The following is an 18,367-nucleotide window of genomic DNA, read 5'->3' as shown; positions in this document are numbered from 1 at the left end:
GAGTGTTTACCTATGTGCATAGAAAAGTCTTGGAGCCATTCTCAGTGCAAGTACATTTTGTTCAATGACATAGTGTGATAAACCATCGACATTTGCCTGCTCACTTTTGATTTCTAATCTTATTATGCACCAGTCAATTGTTACCACCCCCTTGGGGTATACTAGGGAAAGGGGCAGTTTTTTCACCTTTCAGGTGTCCTCGCAGTGCCTGATGATTGCGGTGGTTGTATCTTCCGGCAAAATATAGCGGGGAATTACCCTTACCTAAAAACCTTGGGTTGCGAGGTTATTTGGCAGGGATTTTACCACCAGTTCGTTCCCGCAGGGTAGGGCAGGGATTTTATAGGGGATTGGTGTACTGAGAGTCAAAGTATTCCCAAGACATGGGGGGGGGGGTGGGTGCGTGGTTACATTTGACTGGTGCATCATGAAGTTCTTTTTCTGAAGACGCTTTGATCTCACTTTTTGTTTCCTAGCCAAGAATGAAAATCAGTAATCACCCAATGTTGTGGCATAGTGAAGTAATGAAGATTTAACCTCACAACAGCCTTTCTCAAATGCTGTCCAGGCTTTTTTATGCTTAAGAATAACTTACCTGGCGATGTCAGACCAGAAATCGTCTTGGCATGAGATTGGATTACTATGGATCAGTATGCACCAGTCAATTGTAACCAGGGCCCCCACATCCGGGGGTATACCGGGGAAATGGGTCGTGTTTTTACCTTTCAGGTGGCCCCGCAGTACCGGGTCTTCGTGGAAAAAACAGTGCGGATGTGGCTTAACCTAAAGTCCCTTGGGTACTGGGGGGATTTTGTGGGAACTTTGCCATCAGATCATCCCTGCAGGGCGGGGATTTTAGCTTGGGTTGGCTGGACAGAAAGTAAAAGTCCCTGCTACTCACTGGACCGGGGAGGGGTGCATGGTTACAACTGATGGATGCATAAGCTTGCGTATACATTCAGATACAGTGTTTTGGTGCGCAGTTGATAAATTAACTAATTACTTATTAGAAGTTAAGAATATATATTTATTTATATAAGTTATACTTTGCAATCTAAATCATAGATTTGAAAAAGGTAACCTGTATCAATAAATGCAATTATACATAAATAACTGTGCAAATCTTTATGAATCATCCCGTACCTTGCAGGGTATATGTTATTTTTAAAAAATTATACTAAGGGAGCTTTCCAATCGCATACACAATGCAGTTTGAAACCTTGATAATTCAAACAAATCTTTGTTGCAGACCATTACTATTAAATATTTTAAAAGTCACAGACATTATAAGGTACATTTTAAATGGGCTGTACTCAATTAATAATGAAAAAGAAAAAAAAAACTTTCTTTTTTATAGAAATCTGACATTAACTTGGTATCGATGTGTACCGAAATAATGCATTGAAACTTACTAACTGATGATGCACATAGTTTACAAATGATTTATTAATAACAGTTATTTCGTGTTTTTTCCATTAATTTTTTTTTACTAGGTACATTGTATGTCTACCGAGTATAATTCATTCCTTATGTGTAATCTGCCGTTGATGTTATTACGTGATTTAAGCGAGTTAGGTATATATCTGGAAATTCCATCCAGTAAGAGTAAGTCTGAATAGCATAGTGGATTCGACACTGCACTGCAATTTTTTACATTTTGGTATTTTATTTACAATAACGATATCAAAGAGTAAAATAGTTTATTAAAAATTGTCCTTAGATTCGTTAAAGAAAAAAAAACTTTTTTGGTGCCAATCTGGTGTACAGTCCCTATAATAAACAACAAGTGAAGCCAATGCTGTATTAAATTTGAGACAAACAAAAAGAAGACAGTACAACTTTCAAAAAGTGTGACCAATTTGAGAATACCCGGTACCTTACGTAATTTATAAATTTTCATGCGATTCAGACAATTTTAATGCTAGAAATCACAAAAAAACATTCCTTTGAATTATTCCCATCATAGTTTTAACTCATAATCAAATTTCAATGCACAGCATTTGAAATAATTTTAAACAGATGAAATACTGTTATTTTTAAAAAGCACAATACATTGTTTATCTTTTATGTGACATAACATTAATATAAAAATTTATTCAGATCATAATTTAGAGACTTGTCTTGCACTTAAATGTGAACAAGTATGCTTGGGATTGAACACTAAGAAAAACAAATTTCAAAGAATGAAATTAAATGAAGCACAAAATATACAAAAATTGAAACTTCTTAGACTTTCAAAACTTTAACATTTATACTAAATACGGTTACATAAAATGATGAATACATTTGTAGGATTTGATATCCCACTAAATGTAACCGTCGGCTTCGTTCATTCTAAACTTTTTCTCAGTGATAAGGAATAAATTTTATTCACTGCAGTTGTTTTCTAACTTTATGAAAATAAGAACAATGGAAACAATGCATTTACTACTGTTTATCAGTGCAGATTGTGGAAGGTCATGGTTGATTTCACTGAACCACCAATAAGCCCTGCCGAAATTGGATTCTAATTGGCCAGTCAGGTGTTTTTGGTAGGCATAATTAGTATGAATCTTAATTTTAACCATCATTTATGAATGTTTACAAAATCATTGAATATTGAAATAACAAGCGAAATGTTAGTTTGAATGATGAAAGCCATGAAATGTGTGAAGTATTCAAAAAGAGACCATTTTCCAGCTTGTGTAAGTATAGAAAAAAGTAAAATTATTTATTGTTTATCTGGAAAATGTTGAAATCTCATGTTTAGGCTTATAGTGATCATACTTGATTGCTATGTTATTGCAATATGGTTTATTCATTGCAATATTAATGTAAAACATTTTTATGTTGACTTAAGTTTGTAGATAAAAACTAATGGTATAGGTGATATGAGAATGATCTCTTAAGTCTTTAAAATCCCTTTTGGTATTGAGAGTTCTTTGCTCCAGTCTTGATCAGTTTAGCTTTTGAAGATTTTCAAAGTAACTGCAAAACAAGTCCAGCTGTCTAGAAAGACTATGTCAAACCCTTACCAGATAAAATTTCTAGTGTTTTCAAATTATCAACTTGGCAATGGATTTATCATAACATAGGATATTAATGCTAGTTGTTTTAAAGAAAATTCTAGTGGTTTTGTATGTGGAATGATATATCATAAGTGGCACTAAATTGAACATAATTTATAGTTCTCATTGATAAAACACATAGCCCCAAGTACAGGTTGATCTAAGATTTAAGGCTTGGATGGAGTCAGGTCAAGAAAATTGCATGTAACATTGTTAATACATTGTACTTTCCAACGCAAGAACTGTTTGTTTATTCAAGTTAATAAAGCAATCCCCACACCAAGGAAATGCAGTATTGCTTAACCAGCTCAATTGACATCATGAGTTGGACATTAAATTGCTGCAATTAAAGGCACATCTAGATATCAGAATTATTCAAACTCTGATTTAGCAACCTTATTATAGTTTAATATATGAACTACTTTTGCGAAATGAAAGCTTTTTAGATTTACAAGGGCGGGTAAAAGTATTTGTAGTAAAGTAAATGTACTGCAACACCTGATACATGTTGCCTAGGAACCCTACAAATTCTAGGCACTCCAAATGGTACAGTTCTATTCAATTCGGAGTGCCTGAAATGAAAGCTTCTTGATTCTACATTCAACATCTTCTTTCTGTATGACCAATGACCAGGAGAATCATGAACCTACAACCATTTGCAACTATTGAGATAGGGAGCTATCAGGACAGAGACAGGGGACAATACAAGAATGGCCAACTGTTGCATTTATTGATGTCTTTTACAAATATTATCCAAAGTATGGCCATGTGGTTTAAAGCTCCCCTGAAAGAGGTGACAGGTTTTCTATATAGGATATAATTACATCATTGAAAATCTTCTCTGAAACTGCAAATAACAGACCTTTTATATAAAATGATTTAATCAAATTAAAAAAGTATGTGTACTTTGGTTAACATACGCCAACCACGTAAATTAATTTGTTTAGGTCTGATTTAACGACATTGAGATTTTCAAAAGAACTATGACTTTATCTGATTAAACACTTTAGCCCTCCCCCCCCCCCTCCCTCTACCCACACTTTTAAAATTTCCTTTGCAGCTTGCAAGCAGTTTTAGTCTAAAGTTTAAGCTAGCCCATTAAACAGTGACCCCTTGTGATGTGAGCCGATTTGTTTAATGCTTAGAACATGGTTATCAACATTCCCCTAAATGAAGCCCTAGTCCATCAGTGCTTTCAGCACTTTGATCTTGTATGCCACGACAATAACCATAACCAATAAAATTGAAATGTTCACGATTTCCAATCCTCAAGAGTCGCGTCATATTTGATGTACGTTTGAACTTACCTCGTTAAAATATGACGCCCTTTTAAACTACACAAACCGATAAAGAAAGCTGACGTTTATCATATATCAACAATTAGTATAGCAATATGAAATATTGCCTTCTTTTTATGTTATTGAAACCACCACTCAGCGTTTATGAAGTTGTTCCCATAATCTCAATCAAAGGAATTCAAATTCAACAAACGTGAAGTGACATTTGAATATGCAAGGCTCTGAATTACTTATTGCATAAAAGGTGGCACAATGTTGTTACGGTTTCGTTTTAAAACGTTCGTAAGGTAGGGTTATATTATGCTGATCATATCGTGTTGTCACTTTAATATGTACGATGTTACTGTAAATGGTATTATTCATAGGCTTCCCTAATGCCCGATGTGCCATATGAAACATCATTCAATGCAACATAATACTTATCAATATCACAAGAGACATACTAGCGTTTTATTTCTACACTAAGAGTTCAAAGGAACACATAATGTTACAGAATGCAGATCTTACATCCTATTCATGGTATGTATGTTTTTTAATAACTCTTAATGACGTCATGTCCTATATTACTTTGGTGATATCATGACATCACACTTTTCCGCATGCACTTACGTCATTGGAGAATCCTATGGAGAGGATCTCACCGTAGAAGACTCCAACTCCAATCACAGAGTATGTGCTGAGGTTCACACCGTGCCAGATACGGATATGGGACTGAAGGGAGAGAAAACATATGGATATGAGACGGGGGGGGGGGGGGGGAGAACATAAGGATATGAGACTGGAGGGAGAGAGAACATACGGATATGAGACTGAAGGGAGAGAGAACATACGGATATGAGACTGAAGAGAGAGAGAACATACGGATATGAGACGGGGGGGGGGAGAACATAAGGATATGAGACTGGAGGGAGAGAGAACATAAGGATATGTGACTGAAGGGAGAGAGAACATACGGATATGAGACTGAAGGGAGAGAGAACATACGGATATGAGACGGGGGGGGGAGAACATAAGGATATGAGACTGGAGGGAGAGAGAACATACGGATATGACACAGGAGGGAGGAAGAGAGAGCATACGGATATGAGACTGGATGGAGAGAGAACATACGGATATGACACAGGAGGGAGGGAGAGAGAGCATACGGATATGAGGCTGGATGGAGAGAGAACATACGGATATGAGAATGAAGGGAGAGAGAACATACCGATATGAGACTGGAGAGGGAGAACATACAGATATGAGACTGAAGGAAGAGATAACATATGGATATGAGACTGGAGGGAAAGAGAGCATACGGATACGAGACGGGAGGGAGAGAGAACATACGAATATGAGACAGGAGGGACAGAGAACATACGGATATGAGACAGGAGGGAGAGAGACCATACGGATATGAGACTGGAGGGAGATAGAACATACGGATATGAGACTTGAGGGAGAGAGAACATACGGGTATGAAACCGGAGGGGAAAACAATACGAATATGAGACTGGGTTGAAGGAAAACATACGGAAATGAGACTGGATGGAGAAAGAACATACGGATACGGGACAGGATGGAAAGATAACATACGGATATGAGACTGGAGGAAAAAACCCGGATATGAGACAGGAAGGAAAGAAACATACGGATATAAGACTCGATGGAGAAAGAACATACGGATATGAGACTGGAGGAAGACATAACATATGGATATGAGACCGGAGGGAGAAGAACATACGGATATGAGATTAGAGGGAAAGAAAACATGAGGATATGAGTCAGAAGGGAGAGAGAAGATACGGATATGAGACTGGAATGAGAGAGAACATGCGGATATGACACAGGAGGGAGGGAAAGAGAACATACTGTTTTGAGACTGAAGGGAGAGAGAAGATACGGATATAATACTGAAGGGAAAGAGAACATATACAAGCAAGTATTGGTACATGTACTCGTGATACCTTGTTTATTTCCAAGTTATCTTACATACTTACCGCTTTGTTATTTATTACTTTCTTTTAATCCAATTTGAATCAACAAGGTCAAATGATATGTTACCTTGTTCAAATCCAAGAATATTAAACAGGCCAACTGTTGTGTTTACTTTTTAATATATTCAGTATATCTAATAGGCCAATTGCTAAATGATGTGTTACATTGTGTATATACAATGGCTCGATTAAAAGGAATGTTGACATCATCACGGACCTATAAGCCTGGTGTTTAAGTCCGTGGCATCATGTACGTTAAATAATATATTTTTATACAACTGACATGACAGCTGAGTACCATCAAGTTTAAAGAAAGCATGGTCGTAGATAAACAAAGAGCTGTTCATACCGCATGTTCCGGGCCTTTACCGTGCATCTGTCCCGTAGCTATCAGGTACTGGTTTGGATGAATCGTCATGCTGAAATATTAATGGTTTTCTTATTAAATGAGACGGAAATCAAAATTAAGCTCGTCCTTAATCCATTTTTTCAATGAATTCTACTAAACGTTGTTTCAATAAGTTGTATGCTCTTCACAACTTTGCATTGCGTAACACATTTTACTAGTTTTTTTTTTCATTTAATACGGCGTGATATAGACTAACTACGGTAATATTAAAGCGGTGACCTTGCGTTTGATTTAGTGAAGCTACGTCCTTTTCTCCTAGGTGTTGCATAACATACATTTTAAATACACTATATTTTACTATGGCACTGTACAGTGTAATACAGACTCACATACCACGTGATCTCTTCGTTGTGTTTAATGTAATGTCGCTGTGTATCTCTCTCCTTGTTGTACAGGACCACCACGGAGGCCACGAAATACACCAGCTCGCCTGTTTCAGGGAGAACGAGTAGATTGTGGCGTGCGTCCCGACCTCGGAAACCGTAACTGGGTCAAATGTCAAGGTTTGTTTGGACAAGTCTGAGGTTGAACGCTCACATCTTGGATGTAACCTTCAGTGAACTCTTACTTAGTGTTTCAATCACCATTTCAAGTTAACCGTTTGAGTGTGTGTGTGTGTGTCCTTAAAACTGAATTGTGGGTATATTGTGGCTACTAGGCTTGTCCCTGTAGTTTCCTTCGCTGTATTATAAGCGTATTACAATTATTGTTTTCGTGTCCTTTTGTTTAACAATAGAGTTACAAAACGATAAAAACATGATGAAACGGTGTTTAAAGAAGGTTTTGACTGAGCTCAAATTGTCGATTCTTAGCAGATAATGGTAAGAAAGGTTTATATAAAGTGAAAGTTTTGGATCTTGTTTTTTATCTTTCACAACATAAATATACAAATACAGATACAATCACTAATATACGACTTTTCCAGACATGAAAAGTATTTCTCTTTATCGGTCGCCATGTCTTTTAACAATAATGATAACTCATTGTATTAATTGTTAGTTTATAATAAATTTCGCCTTGTTATTCTGTTTTACCACGACATGATTTCACAAGGGATATGGTTCATTAGTGGCAACTCCATCCCTAATGAACATTAGTGAAGTCAATAAATCAACAAAGCACTGGTAATGATGTACGTTCATTCAGTAACATGTAATCTCTAAGGTAATTTGATTGTTTAAGTTCATTTTTCCCCATTCAAGTTAATGGTTTTATGTATAATTTAAGATAATTTGTCATGCTCAAATACACGTGCCTTCATGATAATTTAAAAATTAAAATGTTTGAAAAATAAAATTAAATACTGTAAATTATGAATAATAACTAAATCACATTGACGCAAACAGTTCAGCAGAGTCCATCCGTAAAATTAGTTTGTTTCCAGTGACCATACCGAGACATTTTTAGAGGGTTGGTAGGTTGGGAGTTATATGATGGCGATATAACACTTAAAATAAACCATCGCGATACAACTATTGCTTACACGAGGGGTCGAAATTGTTTGATAGCCACAACACAGAACATGTGGCATCTATATAAAGGATACACCCATTCACACTTTAGGTTCTTGTCTGGTTTACGCCCATCATCCTCCGGGTCCACGAACGAAGGGGGAATAAACTCTAAAATGAACACATGCAATTGTAGATCATCGTAGCATTCCGACAATCTCCGGAAAGCAAAGAAGTTAAACAAGACGAATAAGCATTTTGTGTATGAATGTACTTCAAGTCTTATATTAACCTATACATATGTATCTATCATTTGTTATGCTCCGGAAAGCATATAGTTGCCGCCTTCTCTTTCCGACTGTCTGACGGACCCTTGTCGTGCGATCAGAGAAGAGTTAATTCGACCTTTCACATTTACTGAGTTAGGTCTCTTTCACCATTTAGTTATTTTTTTGTCCGGAGCATTTCTTTAAGTATTGACTTGATATACAGATATATCTTATTGAGTATAATTGCAGGCATGGAAAACACAACGATGTCGTTGGTATTTTCGGTGTAATTTCGGGGAAGCATATAGTCGCTGCTAAATCAGTGTTTCTGTACGTCCCACTTACTTCTCACTACCTGCTTACGATCAATGAATCATTATGTGAGGCTTTACTTTCAAGAGTATATGCCAATGTAATCAGAACTATCCGTGATGTATTTCTTCACAGTTTTTACCAGGAAGCATTCATCACTATCAACAATAACCTTGTAATGGTTTGAGTTAAGCTAACGGGTTGTTTTGAAAGCTGGGCCAAATAGAAAAAGTTTTAAAGCCAAATGGTTCTAGTTTTAAATTCATTACCTCTAACGTTCCCGTCGATCTCTATCTCGACTGAGTCGCGGATGTTGCGGCGTGCGTCTTTCGATCTACCCCGGGTTCCCGGCAGGTAGCGGGGCCCGTAGTCATACCGAGACATTGCCGTGGAGGTCGGGGACTGCGCCCGTCCATTCTCGTATATCTGGCCTGCAAAAATAAATGTATTATGCATCATGTGCGCGTATGTCTGCAAAGAACATATTGTCGACAGATGCTCCGAAAAAAATGCAAATGCTTTTGAGCGAATCTGATTAAGTTTTATTAAATCTTCTTTTGTAAGGTTTTCACAACTCCTAACTTAACGAAAACATGTTGCAAAGGATTGATAGTTTATTCTTGAAAATAATCATTATTAAAATTAAATAAAACATTAACTTTTGAAACATTTTAAGATTAGATCTTCCCTTCCCACGTTTTCACTGTTTCGCATTATTCTTAAACCAATCTGACGCGGATTTCAAATATTACCTGTGCCTGTAGATCTGCTAGATGCATTAAAACTATACATTCTACACACATGCAACTGAAGTTGCCCTCAAAAAGTAGTCCACACAGACAAGAAATCTCACTTATTACTAAGTATGAAAATTAACACATTTGATTCGTCAGCTATCTTATCCTTTGGACGAATTGCACTTGTTCAAATGAAACCAAACGGCACGAAGTCGATTTATATGCCTATGAATTAGTAATGAAAGATTCGCACACAACACGTGCTAGTGGTCGATAGTTAAGTGATAAAATTTAAATAATTGTTGAGGATCACCAAGCGCGATTTCAATATACAACTAAAGTCAACATATTTAATTATGCACTACTAAACTGTTCATAAATACCATAGCTAAGAATACAATTTTGATGAAAAAAACAACACAATATAAATTCAAGTAGAGTTATGTTATATACGGTAAATAAAAACTATTCTTAACTGGATAGGGACTACGTTCTAGCACCTTCAAATTGTTCGCACACTCTGTAAAAACTCATGAATGTTTTTCATACAAATGATATTTTGTGTTGAAAAGTGAGTACAATTCCTCAATACGAGGCCGATTCAAACATAATTTGTATTTGTCGGCAACAAAAATATTATTTGTAAAACAAACTCTAAACCCGTACCCATTTCTTGCTGTTTTGCCAGTTTTTTCTTCCGGTTGCGAGCCTCGTGTATGGAGTCAGTACTGGAGTTGCTTGATGGTGCCTGGCGCTTCTTGGCCACTTCCGCCGGAAGACCCTCTTCCCCCACCGCAAGGAAGTTGCTGTGCGTGCGCAGCTCCCGGAACAGCGCCGAGAAGCTATTAATCTTCGGAGAAAAAAAAATCATTTTGATAATTATATCTTAACTCACAATAAGAGGAATAGATACACATTTCAGCGATGAATTACACTACTTAGAAGCTTATGCACATATATCAATAATGATTTTATACGCATCATAAATATGCAATATATCAATTCATATTGCAATTAAGAAATAAGTTATATTGCCAGATGTAAAAATTACGTTAGTAAGACACAGTATTTCAATAAAATTGAGTATGTTTAAACGTGTCTTATATGTGATTTAAACCAGCTATGCATCTAATTAAAAGGTTAATAGTACTGAATTTTGATCTAAAACTGGATTCGACCAACGCTTCTTGAAATAGAAATCTGCAAAATTCCATACCAGTCGTGTTCATTAACCAGAACAAAACGCAGAACTAATAACCCTATTATAATCACTGATTCCTATAACCCATGTAACATGAGTATAACGACAGGTATACAATAACTCTACGACAGAGAATACAAGAAAAAATTGATGCATAGCATCAAGTCGGCGCATTAAAATTAGAAGAAAAACGTGCATGTAGATACAATACATGAATTTCAATAGCATGAAATTCACCTTTTATTTGTACCGGCATTGGAAAACCCAGTTATGTGAATTCCAGGCTAAATATATATTGTATTTTTATTTACGTGAACACATTTTACTCTTGAGTAAATAGAACGGGGATAAAAATACAATACATTAAGAGGGAATTATCTGGAGTTCATTCTTTCGAATGACATTTTCAAAACAAACAATTAAGTTCAATGTTATTTTTTCAAAACTCGCCGTTTTGCTGTCGCCAAGGGAGATTACTGCGTAGGAGGTTTAGAAGCATAAAGCATAAAGATATTGTAATAGTACCCTGTAACCTTCATCTACTTTGGGGGGAAGTTGGTATCAATCGGAACACCTTGGCCAGTATCTGTCTCGAAGCTTGCCGGAGATGGCCGAGTTGTTATGATTGAGTTGATATTTAAAATCAACATTTGCAAAATTTTAAGTAGGGCTATTATAATTTAAGGTTTCATTGTGGAACTTTTTCGAGTATAAATATAAACAATGAACGTGTCAGGAGAGGTTTACATTATATAAATATATCGAATACCTTATGGTCCGAACTTCATGAAAGTTCTTAAACATAACAAGCTTAAGTAGCTTATTTAAGAAGTTTTACTAAATAGAAATTCTTAATTAAGATAAAGATTATTTAGTTATAATTATAAGTCCAATTTTGTTTTAAGAATGTTAATATTAAAAGAAATAAACTAAAACAAAAAACAACAAAAATAGCCAGCATAGCTTAATCCTTTTATAAAGGAACTCAGATGTTTCGAGAGAATGGGCCTTTACTTTCAACAAATGGACGAGTTTGAAATACGAAAATGATGAACGTATCATTTTATCACAGCAACAAATACTTGTCCATTGGCAGAATCGAAGATTAAGAGATTAAGGTACTTTTAAACATGTCTGTTCGGGTTCATTCAACAAGCTTCACCTCAGTTATAGATGATACATGCTCAGTGGAAGTGGTTTTCGGTATAGGAGCTTAAATGTTTAATATGCCTGAAAATCCGTATTCAGATTGTTTGTCATATTATTCTGTTTTAACCGTATTATTCTTCTACACATACAACCGTTTCAGGTTGGACCGAAATAATATGAAACTAGGAATAATAAGATAGTAATGGGTATTTTAAGCTTTTACGACACCATTCCTCCAGTCTCTCAGCACTTTAAGTGCTTTGATTACGAATGCATAGACTTACCTCGACGTGCGGCGGTTTCTCCGAGAAGAGGGCATAGACCGGCATGTCGGGGTTACTGATGTCCTCCAGCCACTTCTCAAACGTTTGCTGAGTCTGAGGGTTGAGGATCACCTTCTCGCGCTTGTCACGTGACAGGTTGTTAATTATAGTAACAATGAGCGGGGAATTCCTCACAGGGGATTCCCTTGGCGAAGGGGGCTTTTTGTACAGTTCAAGTTCATTTTTTCTTAATCTCCCCGCAGACGGTTTTTTATTTGACCAATAATCCTCCCGTGATTGGCCATAATTTACATTGGTGACTAATTTGTGTGTACTTGACACGATATATACGCATCTGTTTTGAAATTCGGTCACACTTTTAATCTCCGTTCCTTCAGGCCATTTAAATATATAATGTACACCAGTAGATGTGGGAACTTTGTCATTCAGATACACTAACAACGTTTCCAAATTTCGGAAATTTCTATTCACAGTCAGAGGTAAGCCTTTAAAATCAGAGTCACCGTTGCGGAAGAACTTCACTAGCGCGCCGCAAGTCCTTCCAACCTTCTTGTGCGCCGGGTCACGGTAGTTAACGCGCATGTGTTCCCCATCGTCCTCATATCGGCGATAGTTGGGATAGCGAGAGCGATCCGTGTCCGTGAGCGGCCGGGGCTCTGGATATTCACCTTCTTCATCGCTGTACAAGATAGGGATCTCGCTCTGAAATAAAGAAGTAAACGGCATGATAATACAGTATGCGGAACGATCAAAACAGTCTTGGGCACATACGGTCATCGTCTTCAAGATATAGTTATACAGCATAATAACCAGGGAATGGAACATTAATACAGTTAAATACTGTTACACAAAGTGACTGATCTGGTGTTACGTATTATATTGTTTTGTCAAAAAAGGTTTGTTGTTTGTTAATTGGCTTATAAATGTAGGTTCCATTGAGGTACTAGTATGTTTGGTATATTTGAGATATGTTTGGTATATTTGAGATATGTTTGGTATATGTTGGCTGGTTGTGTTGGCTAGGTCGGTTAAGAATATTCCATAGATAAGTCGGATAAAGTACAAACACAAATCTTTACATTGATTTATCGTGTGTAGTTCTAAAAATTGCTTAAAGTGCTATACTGTAATAGACAAACTTATGTAATGCAGTAAAAATGAGGGATCTTCAGCTAGAAGGAACACTCCACAAATTATATAGTACATATTGAATATAACCATGTGTTCAATTTTAAATTCAGTATTTGCTATCCAAAATATTTAGAATATGGTAGTTTACATAAAACACTAATAACTTAAAATCCGAGGTAATGGTTTTGGGCACGTAAAGAAAAAAAGGAAAAAGCCAAATACTACAAACAACATTTGAAAAACACGACAACAATTGTAAACAACGAGTATGTATATAATTTGGTGGAAACTTTTCCCATTGGTAAAATGACCTTATCTATTAGGATACGTAAATGACCTACTAGTATACGAAAATGACCTACACGGGATAACGTAAATGGCGTTGTTTCTTCACTTATCACCAAACCAAGGTCTTTGCCCAAGCCTAAAGTGTAGGCATGTTAAGACGATGCATATACCAACGACATGAACGGTATTCTCTGATCGTTCAAGGTATCCTGGAAGCGGAGGCAACTACGTTGATAGTTGATAATAAGCTATTCAAAATGAAGTTTATGGTTGAATTGGATCGGAAAAAGGGCTTGTCAATGTGGACGATAATCACTGACGATACAAGTTTTTGGGTTCATTTAGAGGAAAAATTGACATATCCATTTATAATTCATAGTGGAACATTCTTGGGATAAATAACGGAGCTGATTTGACTCGCACGATATTGTACATCAATTATAACACTCCCACTTCCTCAACTAAAGAGAAAAGGAAATAAGGCTGAAATTCTTCGAATACTAATGTATTTAAAAGAACTGATATTTCAATATTATTTTATAATTTTATGGTTCTACAGAAAACATGGGCGCAGCACGTCATACATTTAGAGCGTCATATTATAACCCATATAAACTGGGGGGGGGGAGGGATTTAGTCCCAGATCGCACTGGTCCAAATGTATACCATAAGCATAAGCAGCATGTATTTGCAATAACTTTCATTTCAAAAGTTTCATGGAAGTAAACGTCAATTTGCAAAGTCTATATCGGGATTGGAAGTTGAGATGTAAATATTTAAGGAATGTACGCTTATGTTGGGATAGTATAATGTACGTCAATCGGCACAAAACTTCTATCTACACAAACAACAACATATGAAAATTACAGCACAGATAAAGCGTTTTTTAATCAAACAAAAAGTCAAGTAGCTAATTTCATAAAAGTATAAACAATATTTGTGAAAATGAGGAAAAACGGTTTACGTTTAGTTTAGTTTAAACATATTTACTTTTACAACGATTGTGAAACAAGTTATTATAACATTATATTAATCACTCTCGTTGGCACAATTTTACGCGAGAGTGTGGTCTTGTGTTGTGTGGAAAACCGGAGAACCCGGAGAAAACCATCTTGTCCGGCTTGGTGACCACCAACCAAACTCAAATGCGCGCAAGGCGGGAATCGAACCCGTTTACGTTTGGTCTTTATTTGAAACTCGGAGTTTTAAAAATACTCAATAATATAAAGATTGAAAGAGACAGGATAAACTAAAGCCTCAACTTATATGTTAAATTACCGTTGCTTTCATTTAAACATCATACAAAAAACCTCGGGATATATTTTTAATTAAATACGATCAAACACTTTATTAAAAACATATTGCTGCTAATAAGATAACATAAACAAATATAAAACAATGGTGTGCAAGTCATCAGCTGTGGAAGTCTGATGGGCAGGTCATGTTTGACCGCTAGCCACCCTATGTAACTATTTTTAACTATTTTACTATTAAATGGACATATTTTTAATACTAGTCAAGTGATATCCCTACGTTTAAAGATGTACTTGGACTTGAATTCATTGTATGTTTTTAATAGTTGTCGTCTTGTGAATGTCCTCCAACATGTAAACGTGCGTCATTGAAACAGACTTCGATCAAATTCTGATGTTTTGATGATGTATTTAAACTATAAAGATGCAGGCACTATGTAGGTAACAATTGTCCTGATATGATTTATTGCGCTTAACAGCTAATGTGGCTTTAAAGTAGTTGTAATGTAATAATTATGTCGCTCTGTAGTAGTTGTCCTTTAGTGTTAACATATTAAAGATTACATACAGAAAGTAATATATAAAGAAAACAATGTAAAATAGTGTACGTAGTGCAGAATTCTTACATCCATGTAACCAACATTAAAATTATCATAATATCCTTTCTGAAAAAAAGAAAATAAGAACCAATTGTCCCCATCCTGTATATGAAAAAGGACACCCTAAAGAAAACAGCAAGAATAATACCATGAAGAGCCGTTAAACTCATATGTAAAATCTCAGGAATTAAGTTGCATTGTTAAATATAAACATTGTACGTATAAGAATCAGAGATTAACTGTATTTTATGACAGCTAACATATCTTATAATATTATCAAATGTTACACGTTGATGCTGTCTAACACTTCACAACAACTGAGGGTTGGTACATCATTCGAGTAAATAATGGCAAATATGATACACCTGCCATTTCCTACATATTTGTGTTCAAGTGAGTTTATAACTTACGTCCTCAGTATCGGCCCATTCATTTGTGCCCGTCCCCATATTATATCGTTCAAAATCGTCGTTGAACTGGTCAACAGAGGCAGTCTGGAAATCATTCCGATCATCTCTAAACTTAGGGCTCTCTTGTGCGTTCTCTTTCTCTTGAATTGCATCTTGATTTGTCGAGTCTTGTTTATGTCCGTTTATATTATTGTCCATACTACCTTTATTTAACTTGGTGACAGGTTTGTTAATTGACTGCCTGGATTGTTGCTTCTTGAATATCCCTGCTTTCGTTAACGGTTTAGCGTCTCTCGTTCTGCTATTTGAAATGTTATTGCGCGATTTCATTTTTTCATTTTGCTTATCATTTGCATTGAACGTGTTTCCCTTTTTAGTAACAGAATAACTTCCTCTTCTTAGTTTAGTATTCTGATCGGCATTTTCCCTTTCATTTTCTTCAGCGTTTTCATTTTCTTTATGTTTTTCATCTAAATCGGGCTTACCAGTTTTCGTATCATCAGCATTTTCGTCGATATCCATTTCTTCAGCCGTATTTTCTTTGTTATCTTCACGTTTAAGTGTGTCCCTTTCCATATTTGATGTCTTCAAACTCCCACGCTTAACATCTTCAGTGTTTTTACGCCTGCTTCTGTCTCCATTCAACTGACCTTTTGATGCCATATTATATATCTTTCATATCTAATCTCGATTCAAAATAACCTGTTAAACTCCGATTTCTATTGGTTCGTTAACAATGATACCATCAAACCCACATATATAAGTATAAGTTTATATACATGTGCTTGTATTGTTCATTTGAATATCTCCGCATGCTAAAGAACGCCAGTCATAAAATGATGGGCTAAATGGTTGTTATAGTGAAGTAATAACAATACCCCCCTGTGTCGAACGCTACATCTATAATTCAAGACCTGAACCCGTGGGAGAAAAATACAATTCCTCCGTACATGGATTGAATATGAAACCGCGACGTCATTTTCGTGCGACAATAGAAATATTAATATTGTATGATTTTCATTACTAACTAACCGGGCGTGGATACGAGCATAATGAAATATTTCTGAAATCGTACCGCGTTAACAAATCGCTAAACTAAACACAATTATTAATTTATTTGATATCCATTGATGATCTATTGACGACGAACATTTACTTTAAAGATGAAACAATGTCATTAAAATTCCAGTGTAAATAAACGACAACTAATAAAATACTATGAATGTAACAATGTACGCAGTATCCAAACACTTGATGTGTTATAACACAATACGCTTCCAGTTGTTCTCAAAGTAATCAACTCTTATTGGATTCTGGACGTTTTAAATTGCAACACATACACCACACACTGCTTAATGGCATACACAACGAGGATTTACTGACTTAGCGGTGTATTTGGAGGCTTTGATATTACTTCATCAATTATTCAGAAAGATACACGGGTAATTGATTTAAGATACTGGTAACCATGTTGATGTTCCACACCTTGGGTTAGTTGTTGTGCTCAACTTATCAGATATTTAAATAAACAATGACTTCTTCGAGACTGAGAATTCTCGCCTTCTCGATATTAAGTGTCCGGGGCAACTTTAAGACGTCAATGGAATCATTTTTTAAAGTAAATACAATTCTATAAATATGCCAGATGAATTGGTAATGACGTCTAAACACATTTTGTGAAATTATCTTTTTTCTAAATTTCCACTTCTGTTTCACAACACTTTAAAATAATAAATAAAATCGAGAAATGATATTACATATTTCCAATAGGATAACAATCGGCCATATGAAGGATTGCTAGTTTATCTGAAATTTTCACCTGCTGCTTTACCTTGTTACTAACATTTTTTTTTTTTAAATTTGCACATTACATTGAAACGTAACAAGAGCGCACCGGAGCCATTTCCAACTTTGTTGTATTTCAGCCAAAAACATGGCGTAACTAAAACACTTTTTTAAGCCAGGGGTTTGAGCCTTGCTATGCATGTGCGTACTGTCGACAGACCCAGTAATCGATTCATTATCATTCCTCTAAGCGGAATGCACTTTCTTATAAATCGTTTCATACATCACAGTCATTCCAAAATAATACTCAATATAAGGCAACAAAAACAGTATAAGGCGATTATTTTTCATACTTTCTCTGAGACGCATGACAGTGTAGTATCAATAAAATATCGTTTATTGATACAGCAGACTGCTGCTTCATTAAGTGTATTGCTGTTTCCTGTAAACAGTTCCTCGCATCTCGTTAATATATTATAGCACTTCTGTTGCATAGAGATACTGCAAAGAGGGCAAACTGATGTTGGAATACGTGCATGTCCTTTAACCATCTGCATCACTACATTGCCGTATTCATTTACAGTTCTAGGCAATACGACTATCATTTATAATGCCACAAGGACCAGCACATTATAGTACTCCATTGCAATTAAAAGTCCATTACTTTACAGGCAGTTTGGTAACACACAAACAATCAAATGACAGAAATTACGCTTAACCAGTTCAACTGGAATTTTTAGAAATTTAATAAATTTTGACTTTTGAAAG

General features: G+C 35.8%; 1 protein-coding gene across 3 annotated transcripts in view; it reads right to left on the bottom strand.

Moving 5' to 3' along the window:
- The window catches only part of LOC128203587 (echinoderm microtubule-associated protein-like 1), a 68,112-nt gene that overhangs the window by 28,629 nt on the left and 21,116 nt on the right, over window positions 1-18,367 (bottom strand). For all 3 annotated transcript variants that reach the window (XM_052905074.1, XM_052905072.1, XM_052905073.1), the window contains 7 exons: window positions 12,134-12,835; window positions 10,166-10,349; window positions 9,032-9,193; window positions 8,277-8,352; window positions 7,064-7,216; window positions 6,671-6,740; window positions 4,955-5,056 (listed from right to left, as the gene is read on the bottom strand). In XM_052905074.1, the coding sequence (XP_052761034.1) occupies window positions 4,955-5,056; window positions 6,671-6,740; window positions 7,064-7,216; window positions 8,277-8,352; window positions 9,032-9,193; window positions 10,166-10,349; window positions 12,134-12,835 (1,449 nt within the window). The remainder of the gene's footprint in view (window positions 1-4,954; window positions 5,057-6,670; window positions 6,741-7,063; window positions 7,217-8,276; window positions 8,353-9,031; window positions 9,194-10,165; window positions 10,350-12,133; window positions 12,836-18,367) is intronic.

The sequence above is a fragment of the Mya arenaria genome, chromosome 9 (assembly GCF_026914265.1).
Source record: "Mya arenaria isolate MELC-2E11 chromosome 9, ASM2691426v1".
NCBI lineage: Eukaryota > Metazoa > Mollusca > Bivalvia > Myida > Myidae > Mya > Mya arenaria.
The sequence above is the reverse complement of the archived record's forward strand: the minus strand, read 5'-3'. Positions and strand labels throughout refer to the sequence as shown.